The sequence below is a fragment of the Sceloporus occidentalis genome, unplaced genomic scaffold (assembly GCF_023333645.1).
Source record: "Sceloporus occidentalis isolate IW3139 unplaced genomic scaffold, rSceOcc1.0.p SCAF_8, whole genome shotgun sequence".
Classification (NCBI taxonomy): domain Eukaryota; kingdom Metazoa; phylum Chordata; class Lepidosauria; order Squamata; family Phrynosomatidae; genus Sceloporus; species Sceloporus occidentalis.
This window is the reverse complement of record NW_028316988.1, coordinates 8,321,756-8,334,683: the sequence shown is the minus strand read 5'-3', so window position 1 is coordinate 8,334,683 and position 12,928 is coordinate 8,321,756. Positions and strand designations below refer to the sequence as shown.

General features: G+C 44.1%; 1 protein-coding gene across 1 annotated transcript in view; it reads left to right on the top strand.

The window, feature by feature from the left end:
- The first annotated feature begins 6,582 nt into the window (after positions 1-6,582).
- Positions 6,583-12,928, top strand: part of LOC149307775 (tumor protein p73-like) — a 42,454-nt gene continuing 36,108 nt past the window's right edge. The window contains exons 1-3 of the mRNA XM_089536936.1: positions 6,583-6,614; positions 9,265-9,360; positions 10,558-10,681. Of these exons, the coding sequence (XP_089393062.1) occupies positions 9,302-9,360; positions 10,558-10,681 (183 nt within the window). The 5' untranslated portion in view covers positions 6,583-6,614; positions 9,265-9,301. The remainder of the gene's footprint in view (positions 6,615-9,264; positions 9,361-10,557; positions 10,682-12,928) is intronic.

Genomic DNA, 12,928 nt, shown 5'->3' with positions numbered 1-12,928 from the left:
AAATCGATTCAGCGCAACTGTGAACCAGACGCAGGTTGGAATCGATGTAAATTTGCCCTTCGTCCGGCTGGAGCGGGTCCATTCTCAATGGATTCATTCACGAATGCAAACCACAAGTGGGTTGTTTGATTTTATTTTGCAGCAAGCGAATGCGACCGGGGCGAATGTAGTGCGAATCATGCTCCACTGCCGAACCAATCCATCAGTTTGGATCGCAAAGCAATTTATTTGTAAGTAAGAATGAGGCCTTAGTGAGATTTGTTCAGCCTTCTCCTGAGGCTGAGAGAGTGTGACTCGCATGGCTGAGCCAGGGTTCGAGCCCTGGTTTCTGTAGTCAATGTCCAAATGCTCTAACCACTGCGTCACACTGCTCTTGGCACAGAAGCGATTGGGATTTTTGATCTTGAGACTCAATTTATAGCCCACCTACATCCTCCGTTTGGCCATGGAAACCCACTTGGTGCCCTTGGGCAAGTCACACTCTCTCAGCCTCAGAGGAAGGCAAAGGCAACCTCCTAAACAAATCTCGCCAAGCAAACCCCATGATAGGGGTCAACACATGTTGGAAATGACTTGAAGGCACACAATAACAACAGCAACATACCTTTGTGCCATCTGCCTTCGGTCCTTCCCATCATATCCATCTCTCTCTTTGGTTTCCATGAAATTGTGCCAGTCTTGCAGTCCTGAATCTTAAATCTGTTTTGCATCAATGGCAAATACGTTGTGCATGGCATTTCCATGATGCACAGAGGCACGAAGCAGGGCACAGACACACAACACACAACACACATTTCCTTTAGGGACACGCCACCTTGCCACCTGCGGGTGAAAGCACACCGGCCTTCATGCGTCCTATGCCTCCCCCGGTTTGCAAAAGCGTGCATTGTGTGCCATTGTGTTCCTGGGGCGGTTGCCATAGAGGCTAGTGTAACCAACTAGGGATCATGCCTTCTCAGGTGTAAAATGCAACAGAATATAATGCTCAAATTCCCATGTGGTTGCAAAGAAAATAATAAGGGCTTTCCAAAGAGCGACAATGGCCCCGCATCTGTTCCAGGTTGTGGCAGGGAATGGGGAATTTCCCCTATGCGCGCCTATCACCAGCCCTCCATATTATTATTATTATTATTATTATTATTATTATTATTATCTTATATCACACCTTTCTCTCAATATAGGGAGTCAAGGTGGCAAACGAGTATAAGACAACGCAATTTAAAAACAATACGAAATATTAAAATACGTAAATATAACATTTAAAAATAATAATAATAATAATAATAATAATAATTTTTATCCCATCTCTCCATTGGATCAAGGTGGGATACAGTAGTAAAAACTTACAATAATAAAAAACAATAATTTTAAGGATTAAAACAGTTATAAATCAAAATATAATAATATTAAAATACAAATTTGTAGAGCCCAGCATTAAAAATCCAGTCCTCCGCTTAAGAGGCCTGGCTGCCCAGGAACGTCTTTACTTGGCGTAGTAAAATAGCATCCCTATTTATAATGGCAACATTGTAAATTGTAAATTTACAGTGCTTTATAAATAAAGGTCAATAATAATAATAATTGAGATTTGCTTTTGGGGATTTCTATGTTCTAAAATGGCTTTCCAATGCATGAATCGGTGGATATGGAGGGATGAGTGCAATGAGATGGCATTGTGCACTCAGTGTGTAAATCTTGGGAGTGAAATGTTACTCTGTCCTTAGTAGTGGACTCCCTGCATGAATGGAAGGAGATGGGTAGCAAACTAGTTGTTGGTAAACGTTGTTGTCATGCGTCTTCCAAGTCATTTCTGACCTATGGCAACCATAAGGCAAAGCCTACCACTGGAGTTTCTTGGTAAGATTTGTTCAGAGGAGGTTTGCCATTGCCTTCTCCTGAGGCTGAGAGAATGTGACTTGCCCAAAGTCAACCAATGGGTTTCATGGCTGAGCAGGGATTCGAACCCTGGTCTCTGGAGTCCCAAACCCCCACTTGTTCTCTGCTAACCACTTCTTCTTCTTCTCCTCTTCCAACTCTATGAGTCTTCTTCTCTTACCTCTTCTTCATAGACTCATAGTTGGAAGAGACCCCAAGGGCCATCCACTCCAACCCCATTCTGCCATGCAGGAACTCTCAATCAAAGCATCCCTGACAGATGGCTATCCAGCCTCTGTTTAAAGACCTCCAAAGAAGGAGACTCCACCGCTCTCCATGGCAGCATCTTCCATTGTCAAACAGCTCTTGCTATCAGGAAGCTCTTCCAAATGTTTGGGTGGAATCTCTTTTCCTGGAGCTTGCATCCATTGCTCCATTGGGTCCTGTTCTCTGGAGCAGCAGAAAACAAGCTTGCTCCCTCCTCAGTATGACATCCCTTCAAATAGTTAAATAGGGCTATTATATGTTAGGCTAATGTTAAGGTGGAATCTGTTCTCCTGTAGCTTGCATCCATTGCTCCATTTTCTTCTATTCTCTGGAGCAGCAGAAAACAAGCTTGCTCCCTCCTCAATGTGACGCCCCTTCAGAGACTTAAACAGGGCTCTCATATCACCTCTTAACCATCTCTTCTCCAGGCTAAACATCCCCAGCTCCCTAGTAAATCAATCTCTCTTGTGTGCCTTCAAGTCATTTCTGATTTAAGGCTATTGTAGGACTTTCTGGGCAGACGTTCCCTTTTGGTCTCAAAGGTGCTCAAAGGATCCCTTTGCCAATTGAACTTCCTGACCTCCACGGCTATGTCTCTGGATTAAACAAACAAATTAGCAATCCTACATTTGGAAGAAAGAAGAAGGCGAGGTTTCCCTTGCTTAACAACCGTGGCGGCGTTGCAAGATGTTCAAGGGCCGGGTGCCAGCTGGAGAATCAATTCGCCTCCCCTGCCTTTGCCAGTTCTGTGGGCTTTTAATTGCTCACCTGCTGCTCCCTACAGTTACAGGATTCTCCAAGGGGCATCTCTCATGGGCATGCAACTGATGTGGCTGTGGATGCGCATTGAGCGTCACCGTCACTGTTTCAGTCACCTGCGACAAGGCCTTGGGCAAGTCACACTCTCTCGGCAAAACCCCCTCTGAAAGAACCTGCCAAGAAGACCCCATGAAAGGGTTGCCGGAAGTCGGAAATGACTCGAAGGCACACATTTTATTTATAATGTATGGAATCATAGAATCATAGAGTTGGAAGAGACTGCAAGGGCCATCCAGTCCAACCCCATTCTGCCATTCAAGAAACCTAATACACAGATAATAGCACTCTATACATTCTAGTCGTTTTCACTCTGTTTGCTCAGCAGACTTCCTAGTGTGCCCTTAAGCCATTGTCCAATGTTGGCGGATTGGAGTTTGTGAGTATGTTCTAATTCAACTGTTTCTCTTCCATTGTGGTTTCTTTGTTCACGGATCGCTGTCCTTTAGATGGAACAAAGACGCTGGCTTTCTGGCACACTACATATATTATAACACTGGATGCTCTTATCCAGTTTGTCATGGTTCTCAGTCTCCACATACTGTACCATGTTCCAAATCCTCCTCCACCGTTCATAGGGTCATCCATCCATCCACGTCTTTCCTCTTGCCTTTGTCACTCGACAACCATGGTTAAAACTGAACTTGTCACCACATCGCAAGACCCACATGTTTTGCATTTCTATGACTATCCACAGTGTAGTTATAAAGGTCCTTTCTGGGCACCAGTTCACTCCATGTATTTGGGGAAGAAAAGCTGATTTCTTATTTTGCCCAGTTAGTCTCAAAGGTGTGCGCCAATGTTCTGGATGAACACACATGTATGCACTCATGCATAAGTCTAGAATTTGTAATCCACAAATTGGCCCCCAAAACCTGAGTCAATGTAAGAACCGTGCTTTAATTCGTATTCAATAGGGAACCGTCAGCGTCTCTGAGTTGAGCGATTCTACCCGAAGTTGACCATTGTGTCAAACTGGAGGACCTAAAGACTGCTAAAGAAGACTCTTCTCCAGGCATTTGTAAGTCCTCCAGTGTGGTTCTGTGATCAATTTCCACTTAATGTTGGCCCTAAAGTTGCACTGGAGGACCTAGAGCTTGCTAAAGAAAACTCTTCTCTAGGCATTTCTAGGTCCTCCAGCGTGATTCTATGGTCACTTTCCATCTAATATTAACCACCAAGTTGCATTAGAGGACCTAGAGATTCCTAGAGAAAGTACTTCTTTAGGCATCTGTAGGTCCTCCAGCATGAATCTAGGGTCAATTTCCACCTAATATTAACCACAGAGTTGCATTAGAGGACCTAGAGATCCCTAGAGATATGTTCTCTCAGGTTTTAAGGACAAAATTATATGTGAATTTCCCATTTTCATGGAGGTCCCAATTTCAGCAAACATGGAGAGCCCATTGTAATCTCTCCATATTATTTTTTACTTCTTTTACCACATTTTCTGCTAAAGAAGAAAGTATTTCTTTAAATGAGGCATCCCTGTAAATGCATCCTCCAAAGGCATACTACAGCCCCCAAACTTCCTTGGGGTTAGACTTAAAGACAGTCTCAAGTTCGCCATCATTTCCCTCTTCCAACTCAATTACCGACATGTTTGCCGACATTTCCGTTGTCGTTTGCACTCTTTTCCGAAGAGCGGGGGGGAATTTTCGGACGCGGCTATTGATTTTCTCTTATTAGAGGCCGTCATTAGCGGAGAAGGAGCTGGCTGAGATCCGAAATTAGGAACGGGGAAAGCAAGTTGGAACACGCTCGGCGCACAAAGCGCGGGGATATTATTTAGAAATGGTCTAATTACGAGCCAGTTTTGTCGACATTTCTAGACTTTGGGGAATGAGTGACAGGACGGGGAAATTGATAGTTAATTACCCGATGGCGCGTGTCACTTGTTATTAAGTGTGGTTCGGATTGTCTCCTCTTATAATACAACCAGACGCACCCTCTTTCTTTGTCGCGTTAGTTTGCTGTGATGCCACAAGGTGCGCGCTTGATATTGCAAGCAACTCAGTCCTTCCCTGCAAAAGAGGGTTGGATGGCCATCTTTCAGGGGTGCTTTGATTGTGTATTCCTGCATGAAAAAGGGGGTTGGATTGAAGGGCCTTTTGGGGTCTCTTCCAACTTTATGATGCTGTGAAAAAATCTAATTCTTCAGTCCTTGATCTAACCATGCATATAACCAATGCTCCTTGGCACATAATGGCAACCACATTCTTCTCCATTCTTTTGTCCTTGGGTGTATCTACACTGAAACCAAGCATGGCAGAGTGGTTTGAGTGTTGAACCATGACTCTGGAGACGAGGGCCAATTCCCCGCTGAGCCCTGAGATCCTTTGGGTGACCCTGGGCAAGCCACACTCTCTCAGCCTCAGACCCATGGCAACCCCCCTCCGAAGAAACTGGCCAAGAAAACCCCATGATAACTTCGCCTTCGGGTCGCCATAAGTCGGAAAGGCACCACCACCGCTGCAACTGTGTCTACGCTGTAGAAATAAAGCAGTTTGGTCCCACTTTAACTGCTGTGATAATATCCTACAGAATCCTGTGTTCGTCTGGAAAAGCAAAGGGATCTTGATGCACCTTTGAGAGTAAAATGAAGGAAGAGAGGAAGTGTGGAAGAAAGATAGAAAGAAAAGAAGGAAGATAGGAAGGAATTAAGGAAGGAAGGAAGTGGTAGCATGAGGAAATAGACTCAAGTCTACAAAAGCTCAGTCTACCAACCTCTCTCTTTCAGTCAGTTTCAAAGTTGTTTAATTTTATCAAGAATGGAAAATACTGTTATTTTGCAAAGCTACAATCACATACTAGAAAAGTACTTTTGCACCTTGAATTCAGTTTGTTGTTGTTGTTGTTGTGTGCCTTCAAGTCATTCCCTAAGGTGACTCTATCATGGGGTTTTCTTGGCAAGATTGGTCCAGAGGAGGTTTGTCATGTCCCTCCCCTGAGGCTGAGAGCGTGTGACTTGCCCACAGTCACCTAATAGGTTTTTATGGCCGAGCCGGGAATTGAATCCTGGTCTCCAGAGTCATAGTCGAACATTCAAACCACTGAACCACGCTGGGCTTCGTGAGCAAAATTTGCAGCAATTGAATTAAACTGAGGGCAAAGGTGGAAAGTGGGAAGAGGAGAGAGAAACTGGGACATTTTAAAGGCAGCGGAAAAGTGGAACGATTAATCCAGCCCTTCCCTGCCAAATTGGGACAGTTGGCAGGGATGTGAGGCCTAAGCATGATTGCTTAGAAACAAGTCCGGTAGTGCTTATGTCCAAGAATGCACAGGAGCATAACAACATCATGGCAAGCCTAATTGCAACCGAGATCCTTCTCAAAAGTGGACCGAGGAGCTTTGCAATAAAGTTGGCAGGAGACGAACTCCCTCCAGGTGAACCGTTCCAACGGAAAGGATTGTTCTTTTATTAATGGTCCGCTGGCGTTTGCTGGGAGCTTTCGCCAGAGCCGGTCCCCTCCCTGCCATGTTCGGTGTTCCAGGAAGGAAAGCGTGCATGCAGGGTTTTCGCATAGCTTTCAACAGCTCCAGTGTCATCACCTTGGAGACCGAGACGCTACTTGGTCATTTTAAGTAGTACAAAACCTCAAATCCTTAGGCCTCTGTCAGAGGGGAACCCAATTCACCCAGGGCTCTGCAAACAGGTAGGAACACATCCCCCCTTCTCTTTCCTCTCTCCAAGAAAGAGTTGGGTCTTTGGAGTTGACTTTTGTGTTGCGCTTTTTGCTACACGTCCATAGAGTGGGATGGAGGCAAGGAGAGGGATTTATAAACCTCCCGAGGTTAATCCCCTGGCATGAAGTCTTGGTTTGAATACTTCAGTGTGGCCTTGTTATGGAAGCGGTGGAAACAACGAAGTGTGGCCAAAGGGTCCCCGAAATGAGCCAGTCATTTAGCATGATGCAACTCTGTGTAATGTCGCAAATGGCTAGTCAGAGTTTGGCACTGGAAGATGCAAATTGTCTCCATGGATGAGACTATTCAGACGGAGAAAATAATCCGGGTAGAATCTGGGTTCAGTATCATGAACTTTGTTTCGTTTCGGATCGATTCGGCAATCCTGATTCTATGTGACTCAGACACTGGTTTAAATGCGAATGTGAATGAGCATTTAGTTGTTCACATGAATTGCGAATGCATCCATTTCAGTTTTGGGATGCGCTGCCCAAAAACCCGCTTAACCAGGGATAATCGATGGTGGGTTGGTAACCATTGTGAATAGACGCAGGATAAAACTTTGCATGTCTCGAACGTGTTTCAAATACATCCACATCTCTGACTCCATCTTTATATGAGCGCTGGCCCATGAAAGCAAGAGAACTTGCAGAGATGCGCAGAGATGCGGTTCCGATAAATGTTTTTATTCTGAACAACAAACCTAGAATGCGTGAGTGAGATTATTTGAACAGTCATGCTAAATGCAATGTCTGAACAACTCCTTAAATCACATTCTTCTGCAATCCTTTTGTGCATGGAGCAAAGTTTGTGTACATTGTACTTCCAGAAAACAAAGGCGTCACTATCTCATTCATCCATGATTTATTTCAGATTTTGGAATTCCAGATTGGGGAGACTCAATCTGTAAAATGATTGTGATCTTACTTGTAATGAAAATAGATCCCAATCATAGAGTTTAGCATGGACTCTTCTGAAAAATCCAAGTGCAGTTGGCCCTCCGCATTTGCACCTTTGACTTTTGAGGATTGGATTATTTGCAGATTTGATTCATATATTCTCTCTAGGAATCTCTAAGTCCTCCAGCGCAACTCTGCCAGAGTTTGACCATAGAGTAGTGCTGGAGAACCTAGATGTCCCTAGAGAAAACCCTTCTCTGGGCATTTATCGGTTCTCCAGCATGATTCTGTGATGAACCACTGACAGATGTTGACCACAGAGTTGCGCTGGAGGATCTGGAGATCCCTAGAGAGGAGTTCTTTTAGGTAAAAAGAATAGTGCGCTTGTGAAGTCGAAGGCTTTCATGGCCGGCATCCATAGTTTTTTATGGGGTTTTCGGGCTATGTGGCCATGTTCTAGAAGAGTTTCTTCCTGGCGTTTCGCCAGCATCTGCGGCTGGCATAGTGCGCTTTTTCCACATTCATGGGGGTCCTTCACTCCTGACCTCAGCGAATGTGGAGGGGCCACTGTATATCCGTCCCCACCTGGCTGTGACTGATATACATTTTTTGTGGCTTTTGGGGGCTATGTGGCCATGTTCAGAGATTGTGAGAATGTGATTGAGATTCTTCCAAAAAATAAATAAAGGCGGCCCATCAAGCATGAAATCCTCCTGCCTCTGCTCTAAATAGTTCGGAAATGATTTTTGTTCAGTTGTGTTTGGTTGTGAGGGTTGTGGTGCCATCCTGCAACATCAGAGACCATGCTCCCTTCCGGCAGGAGCAGAAATGGCAACATTTCCATCTAATGAGTTCTGCAGAGCTTTGTTTCTAAGGGCAAAGCCCCAGAGGAGCACCATGTGCCATCCCCAGGCTCTCCTGGACTTGGAGACCCAGCGTGAGACTATGGACAGAAGCAGTCCGTGCGCCAGTAGGTTAGCAACACTTGTTCTCTCCTATATTCAATAAATCATAATTAAATTAGCTTTTCTGCCATCAGCACGGAGGCCATCCTCAGGTGGTAATTCAACCTGAAAGTCTCTCCAGACAGAGCCACTTCCAGGGCTTCCCAGTTCCCAGAGGTTGTTGGATTGCATCTCCAAGCATCCATCACCTGTGGATACTGGCACCTGTAGTCCAACTATGTTTAAAAGAAGGTGCATTTCCAACCCTTGTTTTATGATCATGCTTGGAAAGCTCTTTGCCTTGTGGGTTTCTGCTGGTTATTCGGTTATCAAAGGAGGCCCAATGGCTGTGTTGACAATGCAGAATTAATACAGTTTGAGACTGCTTTAACTGCCCTGGCTCAGTGCTAGGGAATTGTGTGAACTGTAATAATAATAATAATAATAATAATAATAATAATAATAATAATAATAATAATAATAATTGATGTAATTATTTATGATATTTTGTTATAGTTTAGTGGGGGAGGAAATTAATAGAATGTATTAATATGCTGTATTTTATACTGTATTTTATCTTATACTGTAAGCCGCCTTTATCTTGCGGGAGAGGAATAATAATAATAATTTTGACACCTATCTGACACAGAAGTCTAAATGACACACCTAATGTTTAAGTAGAATCTCTTTTCTTGTAATCTGCATTCATATTCATAGGCCTATGTCTAGCATGAAGTAGCATGGCTAAAGTTTTTCTTTTCTTCTTTTCCTTTTAGGGCCATTTATCCTTCCTCTGACTGCCCTTCTGTGAAAATGTCCCAGCCTTCTTCGGCAGATGAAGGGACCACCTTTGAGCATCTCTGGAGCACCCTGTGAGTATCTTTACACGGAAGCATTTACGTGCGTAGAAATTATATATCAACATCTGTCCCTAAGAGCATATAGTGACATTTTTGGAACCTTTAGGGTGCATCTACACTGCAGAAATAATGCGGGTTGACACCACTTTACCTGCCATGGCTCCATCCTGAAGATTCCTGGGATTTGTAGTTTTGTAAGGCACCAACACTCATTGGCAGAGAAGGTTTGTAAAACTACACATCCTGGGATTATATAGACTGGAGCTACGGCACTTTAAAGTGATGTCAAACCACACTGTTTCTACAGTAGATGCATCCTTTGAGGGGCTATGCATGCAGATTTTGATCTCATTCTCTGTCCCTGATTTAAGACCTTCCCTGAAACATTGTGTCTGGTTCTGGGCACCAGAATTGTTTAAGTGATTTTTAAACTTGCATTCTGTATGTTTTATAGTGTTTTAAACTTGGACTGTTTGAGTCCCTGTACTGGAAGGAAGGTGGGATATAAATAAACATCATAAACATAAACATAAACATAAACATAATAATAATAATAATAATAATAATAATAATAATAATCGTTATCATCATTCAAGAAAGATGTGGACAAGGTGGAGTGTGTCCAAAATGGTGGAAGGTCTGGAAACCTTGAAGTCCTATGAAGATTGGTTTAGGGAGCTGGGGATGTTCAGCCTGGAGAAGAGAAGGTTAAGAGGTGATATGATAGCCCTGTTTAAGCATTTGAAGGGATGTCATATTGAGGATGGAGCAAGCTTGTTTTCTGCTGCTCCGGAGAATAGGACACAGAGCAATGGATGCAAATTATAGGAAAAGAGATTCCACCTCAACATTAGGAAGAACCTCCTGACAGTAAGAGCTATTCAACAGTAAAATATGTTGCATCAGAGAGTGATGGAGTCTCCTTCTTTGGAGGTCTTTAAACAGAGGCTGGATGGTCATCTGTCAGGTATGCTTTGATTGAGAGTTCCTGCATGGCAGGTGGCTGGATTAGATGGCCCTTGGGGTCTGTTCCAACTCTAGGATACTGTGATTCTGGATTGCTCTTCCTTCCCCCAAGCAGCCTTCTTCCTTTTTTCTGCAGAGAAAGAGAGACTTAGAAAGGGTGTTTGTTCATTAAGCAGCGCATGGGATTCTTGGAAGCTACCTTGCATTGTGTTAATGTTGCATTACATTGTCTCCTTTATCCAGGGAGCCGGACAGCACTTATTTTGACCTCCCCCAGTCGGGGTCCACGGCGGGCAGTGAAACATCGAACCGGACCGAAGTCACCATGGACGTCTTCCAGATGAGGAGCATGAACGACTCAGTAATGGTAAGCGATGCCAAGAAAGTATTAAGGATGGGTCAGGACTGGCCCTGTCATTAGACAAAGTGAGACACGGCGATGTGGGTTTTGGAATATTGTGTCCAGTTCTGGTCGCCACACTTCAAGAAGGATATTGACACGCTGCAGGACCAAAATGGTGAAAGGTCTGGAAACCATAAAGTCCAATGAGAAGTGGCTTAGGGAGCTGAGTAGGTTTAGCGTGGAGAGAAGGTAAAGAAGGGACATTATAGTTAAGTTTAAATGTTTGAAGAGATGTCATATTGAGGATGGAGCAAGCTTGTTTTCTGCTGCTCCAGAGAATAGGCCACAGAGTAATGGATTCAAATTGCAGACAAGGAGATTCCACCAAAAACTAGGAAGAACGTCCTGATGGTAAGAACTGTTCGACTGTGGGATACTCTGCCTTGGAGCATGGTGAAGTCTCCTTCTTTTGGAGGTTTTTAAGCAGAGGCTGGATGGGCATCTGTCGGGGATGCTTTGGTTGTGTCTTTCTGCATGGCAGAAGTGGGTTGGATTGGATGGCCCTGGGGGTCTCTTCCAAATCTATAATGATTCTATAAGCCCTGTTTAAGCATTTGAAGGGATGTCATATTGAGGATGGAGCAAGCTTTAATTTTTAGTTTACCCATCTTAGCTAGGCAGCCTCTCAGACAGAAGGATCATATTGGATAATATATATATGCTCCACCTACCGCAGGTTGAACCTATATATAGGTTCAACCTGCGGTAGGTGGAGCATATATATATAGGTTCAACCTGCGGTAGGTGGAGCATGTCCACAACTGGAGAGCAAACGCTCTTGTTTTGCACCGGTATGAGAGTTCATTCTGCAAACAACATGAAAGTCATTCTGCGCTGAGTACAAAATTTGGTGTGTGTTAAAGTAACTGTTTTAACCTATGAGGAAGAAAAGAGTCTTGTGGCACCTTTAGGAGCAGCATGTTTTATGTGGGATGTGACCACTGCCACACTTTGTGGCTTCAGATGAAATAGCCCACAGTCTGCAACGGTGCATTTCTTCTTGTTGTCGACTGAGTCGACTTTGACTCCTGGGGACCCTGCGCATGGGATACTTTCAATCCTCTTTCTCCTCAATTGGTCTACTCAAGTTGTGGCCTCCTTCACTCAGCCTATCCCCTTGGTATGCAGTCTTCATTTCTTTCTACATCCCTCCACCTTTCCTAGCATTATTGTCTTTTCTAATGTTGTGATGTGGCCAAAGTATGATAGCCTGAGTTTTGACATCTTGGCTTCCAGGGAGCATTCAGGCTTGATCCGTTCCAGGACTTGTTTGTTCGTCTTCTTGACCCTCCATATTTAGATGGATGTTTTTAGCTTTTATTTGGTAGTCCCCTACATTGTTTTGGAACATTCTACAATTTCTAGTGCCTTGTCCTCATTTGCGGTTGTGACATTCGCTCACTCTGGTTCTGATCCAACAAAGAGTATGTTTTGGACACGTTTGGTGGACTGTTTGCAATGGGATGGTCTCCGCAATTTTTTCCCTCTCCCTTTCTCCCCAACTTCCATTCAATCCTTTTAACCCTACACATTGATGCTTCATGCGCCATGCCACTTTGGCAACTCCATGCCATTAAAATCAATTTACACCGGTTATGTACAAAACAAGAGCCAGAGTAGCATAGTGGTTTGAGTGTTGGACTATGACTCCGGCAACCAAGGTTCGATTCCCTGGTCAGCCATGAAACCTGTGGGTTGGGCAAGGCACATGCTCTTAGCCTCAACCTTGGTCAAGGCACATGCTCTCAGCCTTAGGGGAAGGCAAGGGCAAGCCTCCTCAGAACAAACCTTGCCAAGAAAACCCCATGACAGCTTTGCCTTAGGGTCTCCATAAGTTGGAAACAACTTGAAGACACACAGCAACCACAATGTACATAGAACCCCACACATGCTGTCCTTTTGAAGCATGCATCTGTTCACTGTTGTGGTTGCAGAAACCCAACCTGTGTTTTTGAAAGTGTAGATTTCTGCAACCGATCGTCCTGGGAATAGACCTTTTGTTTGCCTCCAGAAAGAGAGATACGTCTGAGCAATTTCCAAATCGTTCCATTTCCTCGCGCATGCAAAGCGCATTGCATTCCTAAAAGGGGGCACCTTTGGTGAATATTTACTTCCAGAGACTGTTTCAAATAGTATGTGTGTGTACGTGTTTAGTGGGAATTAAACCTGGCTAGGTTTAACTCAGCTGAACGCACAACCACCTTGCGCTCC